The 12,402-nt window shown below is 37.8% G+C and overlaps 1 protein-coding gene across 1 annotated transcript; it reads left to right on the top strand.

Moving 5' to 3' along the window:
* Positions 1 to 4,670: 4,670 nt before the first annotated feature.
* Positions 4,671 to 12,144, top strand: LOC131652272 (peptidyl-prolyl cis-trans isomerase CYP65). The gene is made up of 11 exons (XM_058922085.1): positions 4,671 to 5,035; positions 5,121 to 5,183; positions 5,284 to 5,387; positions 9,063 to 9,154; positions 9,243 to 9,332; positions 9,427 to 9,502; positions 9,626 to 9,990; positions 10,132 to 10,388; positions 10,473 to 10,761; positions 11,255 to 11,365; positions 11,472 to 12,144. Exons 1-11 carry the CDS (start codon positions 4,908 to 4,910, stop codon positions 11,682 to 11,684), a joined length of 1,788 nt encoding a protein of 595 aa, XP_058778068.1. The 5' UTR covers positions 4,671 to 4,907; the 3' UTR covers positions 11,685 to 12,144.
* The last annotated feature ends 258 nt before the right edge of the window (positions 12,145 to 12,402 follow it).

Here is a 12,402-nt window from a genome sequence, read left to right on the forward strand (position 1 = left end):
ACAACTCCACCCGTTTTTTTCATCCCAAACTCAACCACAAAATCAAGATTTCCATGCAGGGAGCTCTTCTAGATCACATTTCCAGGAATTCCATGCGGGGGGCTCTTCAAGATCACCACCAATGACCCCCGACATGGGCATAGAAGAAGAATACCCGCAATACACCACATTCGACCAACACACATCACAGTACCCCAGCCAACAATTTGACTTCAACACACCGCCACAACCATTGTATTTTAACCAAACCGGATCCACCACCAACTTCCAAAACTTCCAGGCCGCACCCACTAGGAGAAATTTTAACCCGCCTAGACACAGCTTCGACAGCGCCGCGGGCACCCGCCTATCCTATGGAGGGAATTCTATAGGTCAAGATGTTGAAGACCCAGGTTTCATTCAGGGACCGTCGACTATGGCACAAGACGAACCAAATAGAGGGGGGCGTCATCGCGGAAATAGGGGGGCATTACCAACTTGTGACCCGTCTACACGAACCATTCGGCAACCTCAATGTGGATCGTACCATGGTCCACGTGGCGCGCAATAAGATTTTTATTTGTATCTTCAATGTATTTTGTAATGTTTTTAATTATAATATATTTGTATCGTTAATGTTTTTTGAAATGTCTTTAATTTTAATGTATTTCTATCGTCAATGTATCGTTATTGTATCTTAATATATAATTATTTTAACGAATGTCCAACTTATATTTTAATGTATTTAATATTTTTTAAAATAATATTATTTTTTTTTAAAAATATTTAATCTTAAAATTTATTTTATAATATAAATATAACATTGTTTTACTAACCAACTTCACAACTATATTAACCACAAAAATATAAGTTATTAATTAATTATTTTACTTATAATTCATTAACTACTTCCACTACTTCATTGACCAATAAAATATATATTATTAACCATGTTCAGACACTAAATTATAAATAAGTTAATTAACATTTATATTCCAAAAATAATTTTAACAAGATACATAAAAAAAACAATATAAAAAAATTATTGAAAAATTGTTGTTAAAAAAATTGTTGTTAGAAAAATTGTTGTTAAAAAAAAAACTAAAAAAAAAAACTAACAAAAAATTATTACAAAATTGTAGTTATTAAAAAAAAAAATACTGAAAAAAATTAAGAGAAATTAATGTTAAAGAAAAAAAAATTACAAAAAAAAAAAAAGAAAAAAATAAATAAAGGGGGGGTGTTGTCGCCGGGGGGGGGTGGCGACAACTCCTAAAAATTACACATGGGCGCCAGGCCCACTGGCGACTGCTCTTAAAGCCCAGTGTTGTCGCCACCCCCCCGGCGACAACGTGTATTTTTTAGCAAAAAATGGACATTTGGGGAAATATTTTGAAAAGTTGGTTATTTCTGAAATTTTTTTTAAAAAATTGGTTATTCAAAAAAAAAATTCTCAGATGTGCATATTCGAAATATTTTGAAAATATGAAAAAAGTGCGTTCGGAGATGTACGAAGGATATTTTGAAGTTTTTAGAGGTGTTTTTTCACCATATAGGGGTGACTTAAGATATTTTATATTTTAGTAGTATTCAGGCCAAATTAGTAGAAAAAGAAAAAAAAAAAAAAAGGGAAATTCTTATTCCACCACATGGTTTTTTAATGCACAACGCGAAATTCCTTAAATGCCTCTCAAAATCGAAGGTATATTTCCGGTACACACCATAATGGACATTACCGTTGGAAACTAATCCGAAATATAACTAGTATATGGAATCGCAAGTATATTTCCGGTTCGTGGGGCACCTAAAAGGCATGATGCCTCTTCCCCTCCCATTACGGTTTCAAAAAGAAAAACATAACACAACAACTCTCAATACTCTCTCAATTTCATTTTCACCAAATACATCACATTTGCAACCGAAGTCGTTCTAAAGCATCAAGGATTAGTGAATCAAGTATCCAACAAGAACAAACAACAAAAAACAAAAAACAATCAAGTAAGTTGATTTTCAAATTTTTAGAGTTTATGTAAAATCCACTTAAATTTGTATTTTAGGTTAGAAATTAGGTATTTCTGGATTCTTTTCAATATTATAAATCATTTATAAGGTGTTAGACATGTATTTTAAATGATCAATGGCTATTTAGTGAAGTTCTTTTTTGTGGATGGGGTGCCGTTAACACACCTTTGAAGTCGCAACAGAAACCGGAGACATGTCAGGGTAGCACAACACGCTTTTGTGCAGAGAGAAAGGAGTCAGGCATCCCAGCCTCCTCCTACATCTAGACAAGCCGTACCGGATGCACCAACTTCATCTTCCGGTGTTCCACTAGCTACTTCCACTACTTCTGTCACTAGTTCGGCCTCCCGCAGCAGACAAGATTCTCTAGTCCATCTTTCACCACCCCTTCCTCCCGCAGACGCACCTCTCCTCCACAGGAGGGAAGGGCCTCAGGTTCACATGCGACACTAGAGGCCCAATCTCAACATCAGTGAGAGCCTCCATCCCAGCCTCTAGGGGTACTAGAGGTGGCTCGTGCACAGCCTGCGGCGCGTCAAGCTTTTGGAGGAGGACCGTATGATTTATCCCTTCTTCCTCTTTACCCTGACCACGTTGCTAGACGTATACAGGACGAACATGTATGAATTTTGATTTTTGATTTTTATTACATTTTAAATTATGATTTTGTTTATGAATTTTAGTTGGTTGATTAAATCCGTCAAAATATTCATGCAGGACCGTGATAAACTTAAGGTCATTAGCCATGGGTGGAAAATCGGTAAACTGGTACCTCCTATAGAGCCATGGTTTGATGAGCCTACAAGATTGAAAGATTTGACCCTATGTGGATACAGCGTGGTCAATTGGGGTATGATTAACGCGTTCGTCGAGAGGTGACACCATGAGACGTCGTCGTTTCACATACCACATGGTGAGATGACGATCACACTCGATGATGTCGCGTGTCTGTTGCATCTTTAGATTAGTGGGATATTCCTGGATCATGAGAGGATCAGTGAGGAGGAGACGTTGGATCTGTTGGTTGAGGTGTTGGGAATGACCACAAAGAGTGCCCTGGGAGAGATTGATAAAACCTGAGGCTGTCATGTCAGGTATAGTTATTTGACTCAGGTGTTCGAGGAGGAGGTACAACGTGCACGAGATGTCGATGGTGATGCCGAGCAGGTTACCATGCACATGAGGTATGCTATGAGAGCATACCTTTTGTATCTTGTGGGCACACAGATTTTTATGGATACCAGTGCCACTTACACTGATATCATGTACCTCCGGTTTTTTGCTGATCTTGATACGGCCCACGAGTGGTCTGGGGGGATGCTTGTCTGGTATACATGTACATGAAGTTGGACGGAGGGATTAAGTGGAATACAAAATACATAACGGGCGGCGTGTCACTGATGACAATATAACTTTTTTTCGTTGTGGCCTTTGTTAATTATTTTTTATTCGAGAAACTAACTATTTAATTTTCTTATTTCAAGGATGGATCCTACAGCACTTCCCCCGCATCTCGAATTGGTCACTTGCGGTTGGCTATGCTGAAGATAAGCCGCGTGCATGCGTATACGACCCCCTCCGTGGGAACGGGTGGTAGAACCGTTCTGGTTGTACATTGATCGACTGACCTATGAGGACGTACACTTCTTTGCACACGCCGACCACCTTGAGACGATACCATTTGACGAGGTGATGCTGTTTAAAGGTTGGTTGGCTTACGGGATTCGCAGGACGGATGCCTATATGCCTCAGCGGATGATGCGTCAGTTCGGGTTCACTTAAACTATTCCCCGGGATCCTGCTATAGCTGCTCCTCCGATGGTGAGATGGAGGAGTATGGATGAGATATTTGATGATTTTAAGAATCATCTTGTTCATGAGGAGGCCAAAGCTACAGTAGCTACATGCGACCGGAACTACGAGTACGATTACATGTTATGGTTCTTCTGGGTGTCCCATCCATACATGATACCACTTGTTCCGGGAAACCCACCGAGGCGAGTTCTTCAGGAGATCCTAAAGGAGGACCAGGCTAGGGACGGTCATGCAACTAACGTGTTGCCCATGTGTCGTTGTATCATAGAGCTTGTGCGTGATGGTATAAATAGAGGTTCATTTTCTGATGGATCTGATGCTAGACGGACTCTCGATGTCATAATGGCGGATGCTTAGGCTGCTATGTTTTATAGGAGGCAGCGGAGGCACGCCTCGAGGGTGACGGGAGGACTTATCATCCACAACACCCAGTAATTTTTGTTATTTTTTTTGTTATTTAGTTGTACTTTTTTTGTATTACATTTTGGATTAATTTTTTTTATCTTGTACTACTACACCACTTTATATATATATATTTAGTAGTTCTGATTCATTAGCATTTTGTCATTCGATAATTTGTAGTTTATTTCCATTGTCCAGGTATTCGTATTATATGCGAATGAACCGTAAATATATACAAATGATAAAATAGTTCTGTTCTGGTTTAGATAACAGAAAAACCGAAAATATATCTTGCTGGTTTGAAACAACAAATATACTTCCGATTTTCAATCAATTTTATCAACAAATCACACGCATTAGAAATATATATCCGATTTTGAAGGGGTATTTTAGGAATTGCATGAGGTTCTTCTTTGGATTGAGGTGAAATAAAAAAAAAAAAAAAACTCAAGCCCAATGGATCGAATTTCCCCCTCAACTCCACCCAAAATAAAAACCCGGCCCAGGAACATCCTCACGGCGGTGCAAAGCAAAATTTCGGAAGCCATTCGCGACACCGAGAATTCGCAGTAGCACTTCTCCTTGTATCTCAAAATCGCCGGCAACCGAAACACTACCCCCTAGATTATTTTGTGCAACTCCGCAAGTAAGAAACTCTATCACAGGAGCAATCAACAAAAACCCTAACAATGGGGAAGAAACAGCACAGCAAAGACCGAATGTTCATAACCAAGACAGAATGGGCAACGGAATGGGGAGGTTTCAAATCCAAAGAAAATCGCACCGCTTTCAAACGTCTTCCTTTTTACTGCTGCGCGTTCGTTCTCTCACTCTCTTTTTACCTTCATCCTTCAACTCAATTATTCAATTTCAATTCACATAATAATTTGTTTTTGATTCAGACTTACTTTTACTCCGTTTGAGTTTCCGGTTTGTACACCTGATGGAAGCGTTTTCGATGTTATGTAAGTATCTTTGCGATTGGTTTATGTCACAATATGAAGCTCTAAATTGTAGCTTTTACCAATTATGTACTCAGTTGATAATAATTTGGTTATGGTGCAGGCACATAACTCCATATATTGTAAAATACGGTAAACATCCTGTTACTGGAGCTCCACTGAAGCAGCAAGATCTCATTCCACTAACTTTTCACAAAAACTCAGAAGGTATTATTACTCTTCTGCATTATTTTTGTGTTGGGTTGGCTTTATTTTTGTTTCTTCGTTGAGTTATTTTGCTTAGGAACAGTTTCAAATTGGTCTTCGGATTGAATTTGATAAGTTGACTTTGAGTCATTACCGTGCTGCTTATCCCTTCCTTTATATACTATTGGAGTGGTGCCTGACTTAAAAAATGATAGTGCGGATTTTGTTGTTGTTAAAAACTTAAGAATTGTACGTGTATATGTAATATTGGTCAAAATGGTTCAACCTATAGTAATTATGTATGGGGATGAAGGAGTACTCTTGCGTCCAAAATATGTTGTATTTTCAAATGGTTTTGCTATAAACATGAACAAATTATCTCAAGTCAAATGTACTTTGGTAGGTAAGAGCATAGTTAGCTAGTTAGTTACTTCACTTGGCATAATTTTAATTTCTGGCACTTATGTCATGGAATGGATAATCTCAGTGACCTTATTCTGTCAAACATAACGCCCAATTTTTTCACTGCTCTAGTATGTGTGTTGATTCAATGTCTAGGTAAAACTCCCTGCCCCTCCCCCAAAAAATCCCAAGAATGATTTTCTTTGCTCGTTTGTAGTTATAATATTGATCAGGAGAAGTAAAATTTAATCAATGTTAATAATGGTGGATGTCGGGTCATGACAGAAGCCTAAGTCTTCCATAGAAACATGCTGACATGACAGGTTATGCTGTAGCCTATGGTGGAAGTAGGGGGGCTACAATAAAGATATGGTATATATGAAAAGCATACAAAAAATAGCAGAATATAATGAAATGAAAAAGAATTGATAATCTATTGTAATAAATAAGATTTACCATCAGTATCTTTATTAGCAGCTCTTGAATCACTAAACAAAGACTACGGAATCGTAAAGAAATAGGACAAAACAGAGAAGGAAATACAGGTTGTGCTAGAGACTAAAATACAAACCAGAGAACAGGGACCAAGACACATAAAAGAGGTAATTGAAGAAAAGGAAAGGATGAAGATACTGGGTCAATCATAGGGGGTATGCAACTTATGAAAATGGGCTGTTTGCCAGACACGATCCATGCAAATGAGATGGTAGAATGTGGGAGCAAGCAACTGAGCTTGAACCTCTGATGTATGATCAGAGACATAGAAATGAGAGTGGTCAGGAACTACGTGTGGGAGCGAGAGCAAAGATGTCCGGATTTGTGTCAGCATTCATAGGTCATTAGAGTTTTTTCTAGTCATTATGGGCTTGACTGGTTATTAGGGGTTTTAAAGAGATTATTGATACCCTCATTTTTTCTTTTCTCTGTTTTTTTATTATAAATTTTATGGCGATTATTTTCACTAAACTGCTAAACTGCCATGCCTGCCATGGATTAATATGTTACCACAGGCCTCCGCGTGAAAGCTGTCAGGCCATAGCCATCACATGGTATTTCGTCAATAATGCAGCACATCATACCACCTTGATACCACCTTATTGCAGCATTGAGTTTTATACATGAAAGAGTGTAGCGAATTTTTACACATCGAAGACTTTGGTCATAATAGGATATTATGGTGTTGTTGGCTCTATGTAGCTGACCTCGCCTACTAGGAAAAATATTTGATTGCTATTATTGTTCAAGAGTGTAGTGAATTTAGCATCTGGTTGAGTTTTCTACACCTTTTCATGCAAATAGTGTTTGTATTTTAAACGGGTATACACTCAAAAAGACCATATAAGCTTTGTCAAATGGGGCAACAACTTGTTTTCTTTGGCTTTTGTAGATTAGAAAGTGAGGGTATTTAGGAGAGAAACATTGAACATCTGGCACAAACCTAAATAGAAAAGGAAGAAAATTGAAGCCACTTTTTTAGTTACTTTGATCGTAATGAAGGATGATAGATATGTTTTGACCTTTTCTGTTTTTCAAGCTTTAACACCGAATAAGAGATGTCAATCTGAGAATCAGCATGGTATGCAATGCATCTGCTATATTATGAACAATTATTGGTAATTGAAATTCTCAAATTCCAGAAGATTAATGGAATGAAAAAAATATTTGTGAAGTGTACATTGTACCATTGTAGTATGAGGGAGAATTATGGAGGATTTTATACCACTATAATGGGGCAGCCTATAGCTTAAGTCTGGGGTTTGTTTCAGGTAGAGGTGTCAATTTATACAAGTCCCCATGGCTTGGCCCTGGTCCCCATTGGTTAGGGCCAAAAAGCCTCCACCCAAAGAAACCCTCAGTCTAAAAGCCCCCAAAGCCTTGTGGGCTAGGACTGGCCCATAAGCCCTAATATTTTAAAATTTTTTTATCAATTATTTTTATCATATTATTTTTTTTATAAAAAAATCTGCTAATTTTTCTACACTTAAGTAAATGTCAGTATTCAATAGCTTCCCGTTTATGGTAAAAGAAAAAGCTTTGTATTTCTGATCATCTGAGAAAAAAACTTATTTTCATTCATAGGATTGAAAACTGTTGAACTCTTTTATCACACTTTTTACTCCAAATCTTTACCCATCAACATAAATTAATTTAAGTGGCATGTTGCTCTCTACCAGAGAAAAAAAATTTGATTTCAAGATTTCTTGCAATTGTTTTCTGCAAATTTAAGATCCTGAATTCTTACTAACGCTTTTGGATGAGATAGAATGAGTCTCTTCATCTTAACTATATGTTGGAATTTCCGCCTTAATTGCAGCCTCCGACACCTTCATTGTGTTGGTTTTGAAGGGGTGGATTTAGTCCCACATTGCTTAGAGATATGACCTGTGTTGTGTTTATAAATGGGGGCAATCCTCCCCTACAAGCCGGTTTTGTAGGGATGAGTTAGGCCCGACCCAAATTCTGAGATGGTATCAGAGCCTATCCTAGATCCATTGTTGGGCTTCCCATATTGTCCACGTTTCGGACTCATTGAGGCCCAAGCGTGAGGGGGTGTGTTGGAATTTCCGCCTTAATTGCGGTCCTCCCCTAGTCGTCTTAATTGCGGCCTTTGGCTTGCCTTAATTGCAGCCTCCAACACGTTCATTGTGTTGGTTTTGAAAAGGTCGATTTAGTCCCACATTGCTTAGAGATATCACCTGTGTTGTGTTTATAAATGAGGGCAATTCTCACCCTACAAGCCGGCTTTGTAGGGATGAGTTAGGCCCAACCCAAGTTCAAGTATCTAGCATTGGGAACGCAACACCATTAAAGCTCTTGAGGGAGAGTGTGTATATGGTCTTAACTCTTATCCAAGTTGAGGAATTAGTCTCCATATTTGTACTTGATATGTGGTTTATACCCAATGACTAACAGAAAAACTTTGACACTACTAAATGTTGTATTCTTGATGTAATGCCAATATATGTGGCTGTTTTTTAAGAGTCAAAACTAAGCTATTGTCAGGATCAATATAGTAAATGAATTCTTTTACTAATTAGACTTTTGAGATATTCTCTGAAACTGGTCAACTAAGCTTATGCATATTTTTTGTTCTTTGAAATTGCATGGGTATTATTCTTGCAAAATTGTCACTGTTTAAGCTAAATTTTCTCATGTTACACACAATATGTTTATGTTGTTTGAGGATAGGGTGTGGATGGGCTACATTTATGATTTTCTGCTAGTTGTTTGGAATATATTCATTTAGTTTACCGTCTGCTTTGTATTGAATGACCTTTCTTTGTTACTGTGCAGGAGAATATCACTGTCCAGTGCTAAACAAAGTTTTCACTGAGTTTACACACATTGTTGCAGTCAAGACTACTGGAAATGTCTTCTGCTATGAGGTTTGTTTTTATCAGGAACCTTAGTATTAACACTGCTAATTAAATTTTGTAGATGGTAATTTTAACTATGTAAGTTTGTGGGAAATAGGCTGTTAAGGAGTTAAACATCAAAACAAAAAACTGGAAGGAGCTCCTCACCGATGAGACATTCACTAGGGACGACCTTATAACTATTCAGGTCAGTTAGCTTTGGTTGAGAACATTTTCTGCATATTCCTTTATCTTTCACTGGCTAAATATCATGTTGATGTTTGTGCATGCGTGCTTTGCAGAATCCTAATGCACTTGACCAGAAGGTTCTTCTGGATTTTGATCATGTTAAACAAAATTTGAAAATTGATGATGAAGGTATGCTACAGTCTGTAGCTCATCCATCTTTTCTGAGCTACTGATCTCTTGCTGGTCTTGATATTGCTGCTTTCATTGTTGTTACTTTTAGTAGCTTTACGAACTTCTGTTTTCTTTTCTCAGAACTACAGAAAATGAGTTCAGATCCAACCTATAACATAAACATGTCGGGTGATATCAAACAAATGCTTAAGGAGCTTGGAACTGAGGAAGGAAAGGAAACTGCATTGCATGGGGGAGGTGGTGGCAAGGCACAAAAAGAAAGGGCCGCTGCACTTGCTGCCATCTTAGCTGCAAGGTCACAAGTTAAAGACGATTCCAAATCGAATGCTGATGCAGCACCTCAGGCACTCAGCATTGTAGATGCTGCATCTGCCTCAGTACATGGAAGAAGTGCAGCTGCTGCTAAAGCCTCATCAAGTGATAAAACTGCTGCCAGAATAGCTATGCACGTTGCTGGTGACAGGGCGCCAGTGAATGCAAAGATGGTGAGCTTCCTAGATACATCTTTTTTACCTACTTAGTGATACAATTTTTCGAATAACTCGTGCATAATCAAATTATATATGATCGTTTCTATATATGCCAATGATCACTATTCTATTTTATAATAATGATCCTAATTTCAGGTTAAAAGTCGTTACACTACTGGTGCTGCTTCCCGATCTTTCACTTCAACGTCATATGATCCAGTTACAGAAAATGGTTATGAATATGTGAAAGTCGAGAAGAATCCAAAGAAGAAGGGATATGTACAACTGCATACAACACATGGTGATTTGAACATTGAGCTTCATTGTGATATAGCTCCCAGGGCATGTGAGAACTTTATCACACTTTGTGAGCGTGGATATTATAACGGAGTTGCTTTTCATAGAAGCATTAGGTATGTAACCACTTTTGTGTGTTTCTTCCTGGAGTGAATCAAGAGTCACACTCATGAAGCCTTATTGGAATACATTTTTTGCAGGAATTTTATGATACAAGGTGGTGATCCTACTGGTACTGGTAGAGGTGGTGAATCGATTTGGGGAAAACCTTTTAAGGATGAACTCAACTCCAAATTAGTCCACTCCGGAAGGGGTGTGGTTAGCATGGCAAACAGTGGCCCACATACTAATGGTTCCCAGTTTTTCATCTTGTACAAATCTGCAAATCATTTAAACTTCAAACATACAGTTTTTGGAGGAGTAGTCGGTGGCTTGACTACACTAGCAGCAATGGAAAAGGTTCCTGTTGATGACAGTGACCGACCTCTGGTGAGTCAGAAATTAATTTCACTGTTGATGCAATGGAATAATAGACTGTCCCCCCCAGGCCCCCACTATCCCTTCTGGTTTTATTCCTTTGAACCTGTTTTTACAGACATTATTATATGATCCCAAATTTGGACCTGTTTTAGATAAAAAAAGTAGATTCTTCTGCCATTGGACATATTCCGCTATCTTTTGCATTGCTGTGTTTGTTACCTTGACACCTGTCTCGCTAAGTTTAGACCTTGTATTTCAGTCATTAAATTTGCATTGGGGGTACTATACATCCCTGTACGGCACTTAGGATTACAATATTTTACACTTTCATTTGTGAAAATTGAGATTTTGAACTATCTCATGATTTGAAGAGTTGATATTTAACAACAACACTTGTTGGGACATTTGACGTCTTCTGAATGATTCACTAACCATTATTCAAGCGTGCCATGTTGTCAACTAAAATAATGGATTATATGCTTATATAATTTTTGGCTTGCAGGACGAAATCAAGATAACAGGTGTCACAACTTTTGTGAATCCTTACACCGAACCAGATGAGGAAGAAGAGCAAGCTATTGCCAAAGAGAAGAATGCAAATGATGAAGAAAATGTTTGTTCCCTAATATTTGAGATACCTCTTATTGGTTATATTTTCTCTCACTTTTTCAAGGTTTTTATGAACTAATCCTTTGGACTTGTTTTGGCATATATTTTAGGACAACGTTGGCTCATGGTATAGTAATCCTGGAGCTGGAACATCTGAATCTGGAGCTACGGCAGTTGGCAGCGGTGGTGTTGGCAAGTACTTGAAGGCTAGGAGTGTTCCAACCGAATCTGCTGCTGCTGCCGTCGACACCGGTACAGCCGTTGTAGGAAAGAAAAGAAAAGCAGTTGTCAGTGGTGGATTTAAAGATTTTTCTGCATGGTAATTATCCCAAATTTTAAGTACAGTTTGTAAATCAGTGTAGACTTTTCTTGTAATAATTTATTATATTAAAAAAAATTGATAGTGGAGAATACTCCGTTTTTCTTTTGCACGCCATTCAAGATTTTTACAATCAGTGTAACTGTATTGGATTGGATACAAGAATAGAATCATTCTGTCTTGAGTGTGCTCTCCCCCTTCTCTCTCACAGGTTGCTATCACGCTCCTTTGCTGCCTAGTTTGAATTTTCATAAACAGTGTTAAGAATTTAACAACTCTATTCCATACCAGTAAGATTCATTACTTTACTCTCTAAAGTTAGAGGAGCCTTGTCCAAGGGTATAAGGTTTGTTTAATCCAATTTTTTTTAGTCAAGTAGAGGTGACGTTTCTTGGTATATAAGGTAACATTATGGAAAGAGGTTATGAGAAATACCTTAATATAAAAAGTAGTATAAGTCCAGTTTTGCTTTATTTTATGAAATGTAATTTGTCATTACAAACGAAAGATATAAGTTAATGAACATATCTGAAAATGACACACTGTTAAAAATACAAATATTTTTTAAACAATGCTACAGTCCAAACGAAAATGAACTGAAATAAAGATTGATGTAGTGACTTACCAACTATACTCTTCTATAAATATAGAAAGGGAGAGATACGGGGCTCACCTGAGCGAAGGGAAAAGAAAGAAAAGATTAACCGGAACTCGTCTGTCTT

This window comes from Vicia villosa, linkage group LG2 (genome assembly GCF_029867415.1).
Source record: "Vicia villosa cultivar HV-30 ecotype Madison, WI linkage group LG2, Vvil1.0, whole genome shotgun sequence".
NCBI classification, from domain to species: Eukaryota; Viridiplantae; Streptophyta; class Magnoliopsida; order Fabales; family Fabaceae; genus Vicia; species Vicia villosa.

Bases quoted from the DNA above. Each gene is read 5' to 3' on its own strand.
- LOC131652272 (XM_058922085.1), top strand. From the start codon at position 4,908: ATGGGGAAGAAACAGCACAGCAAAGACCGAATGTTCATAACCAAGACA. The intron at 5,184-5,283 runs GTAAGTATCTTT...GTTATGGTGCAG, and splicing joins GGAAGCGTTTTCGATGTTAT to GCACATAACTCCATATATTG. The intron at 5,388-9,062 runs GTATTATTACTC...GTTACTGTGCAG, and splicing joins TTTTCACAAAAACTCAGAAG to GAGAATATCACTGTCCAGTG.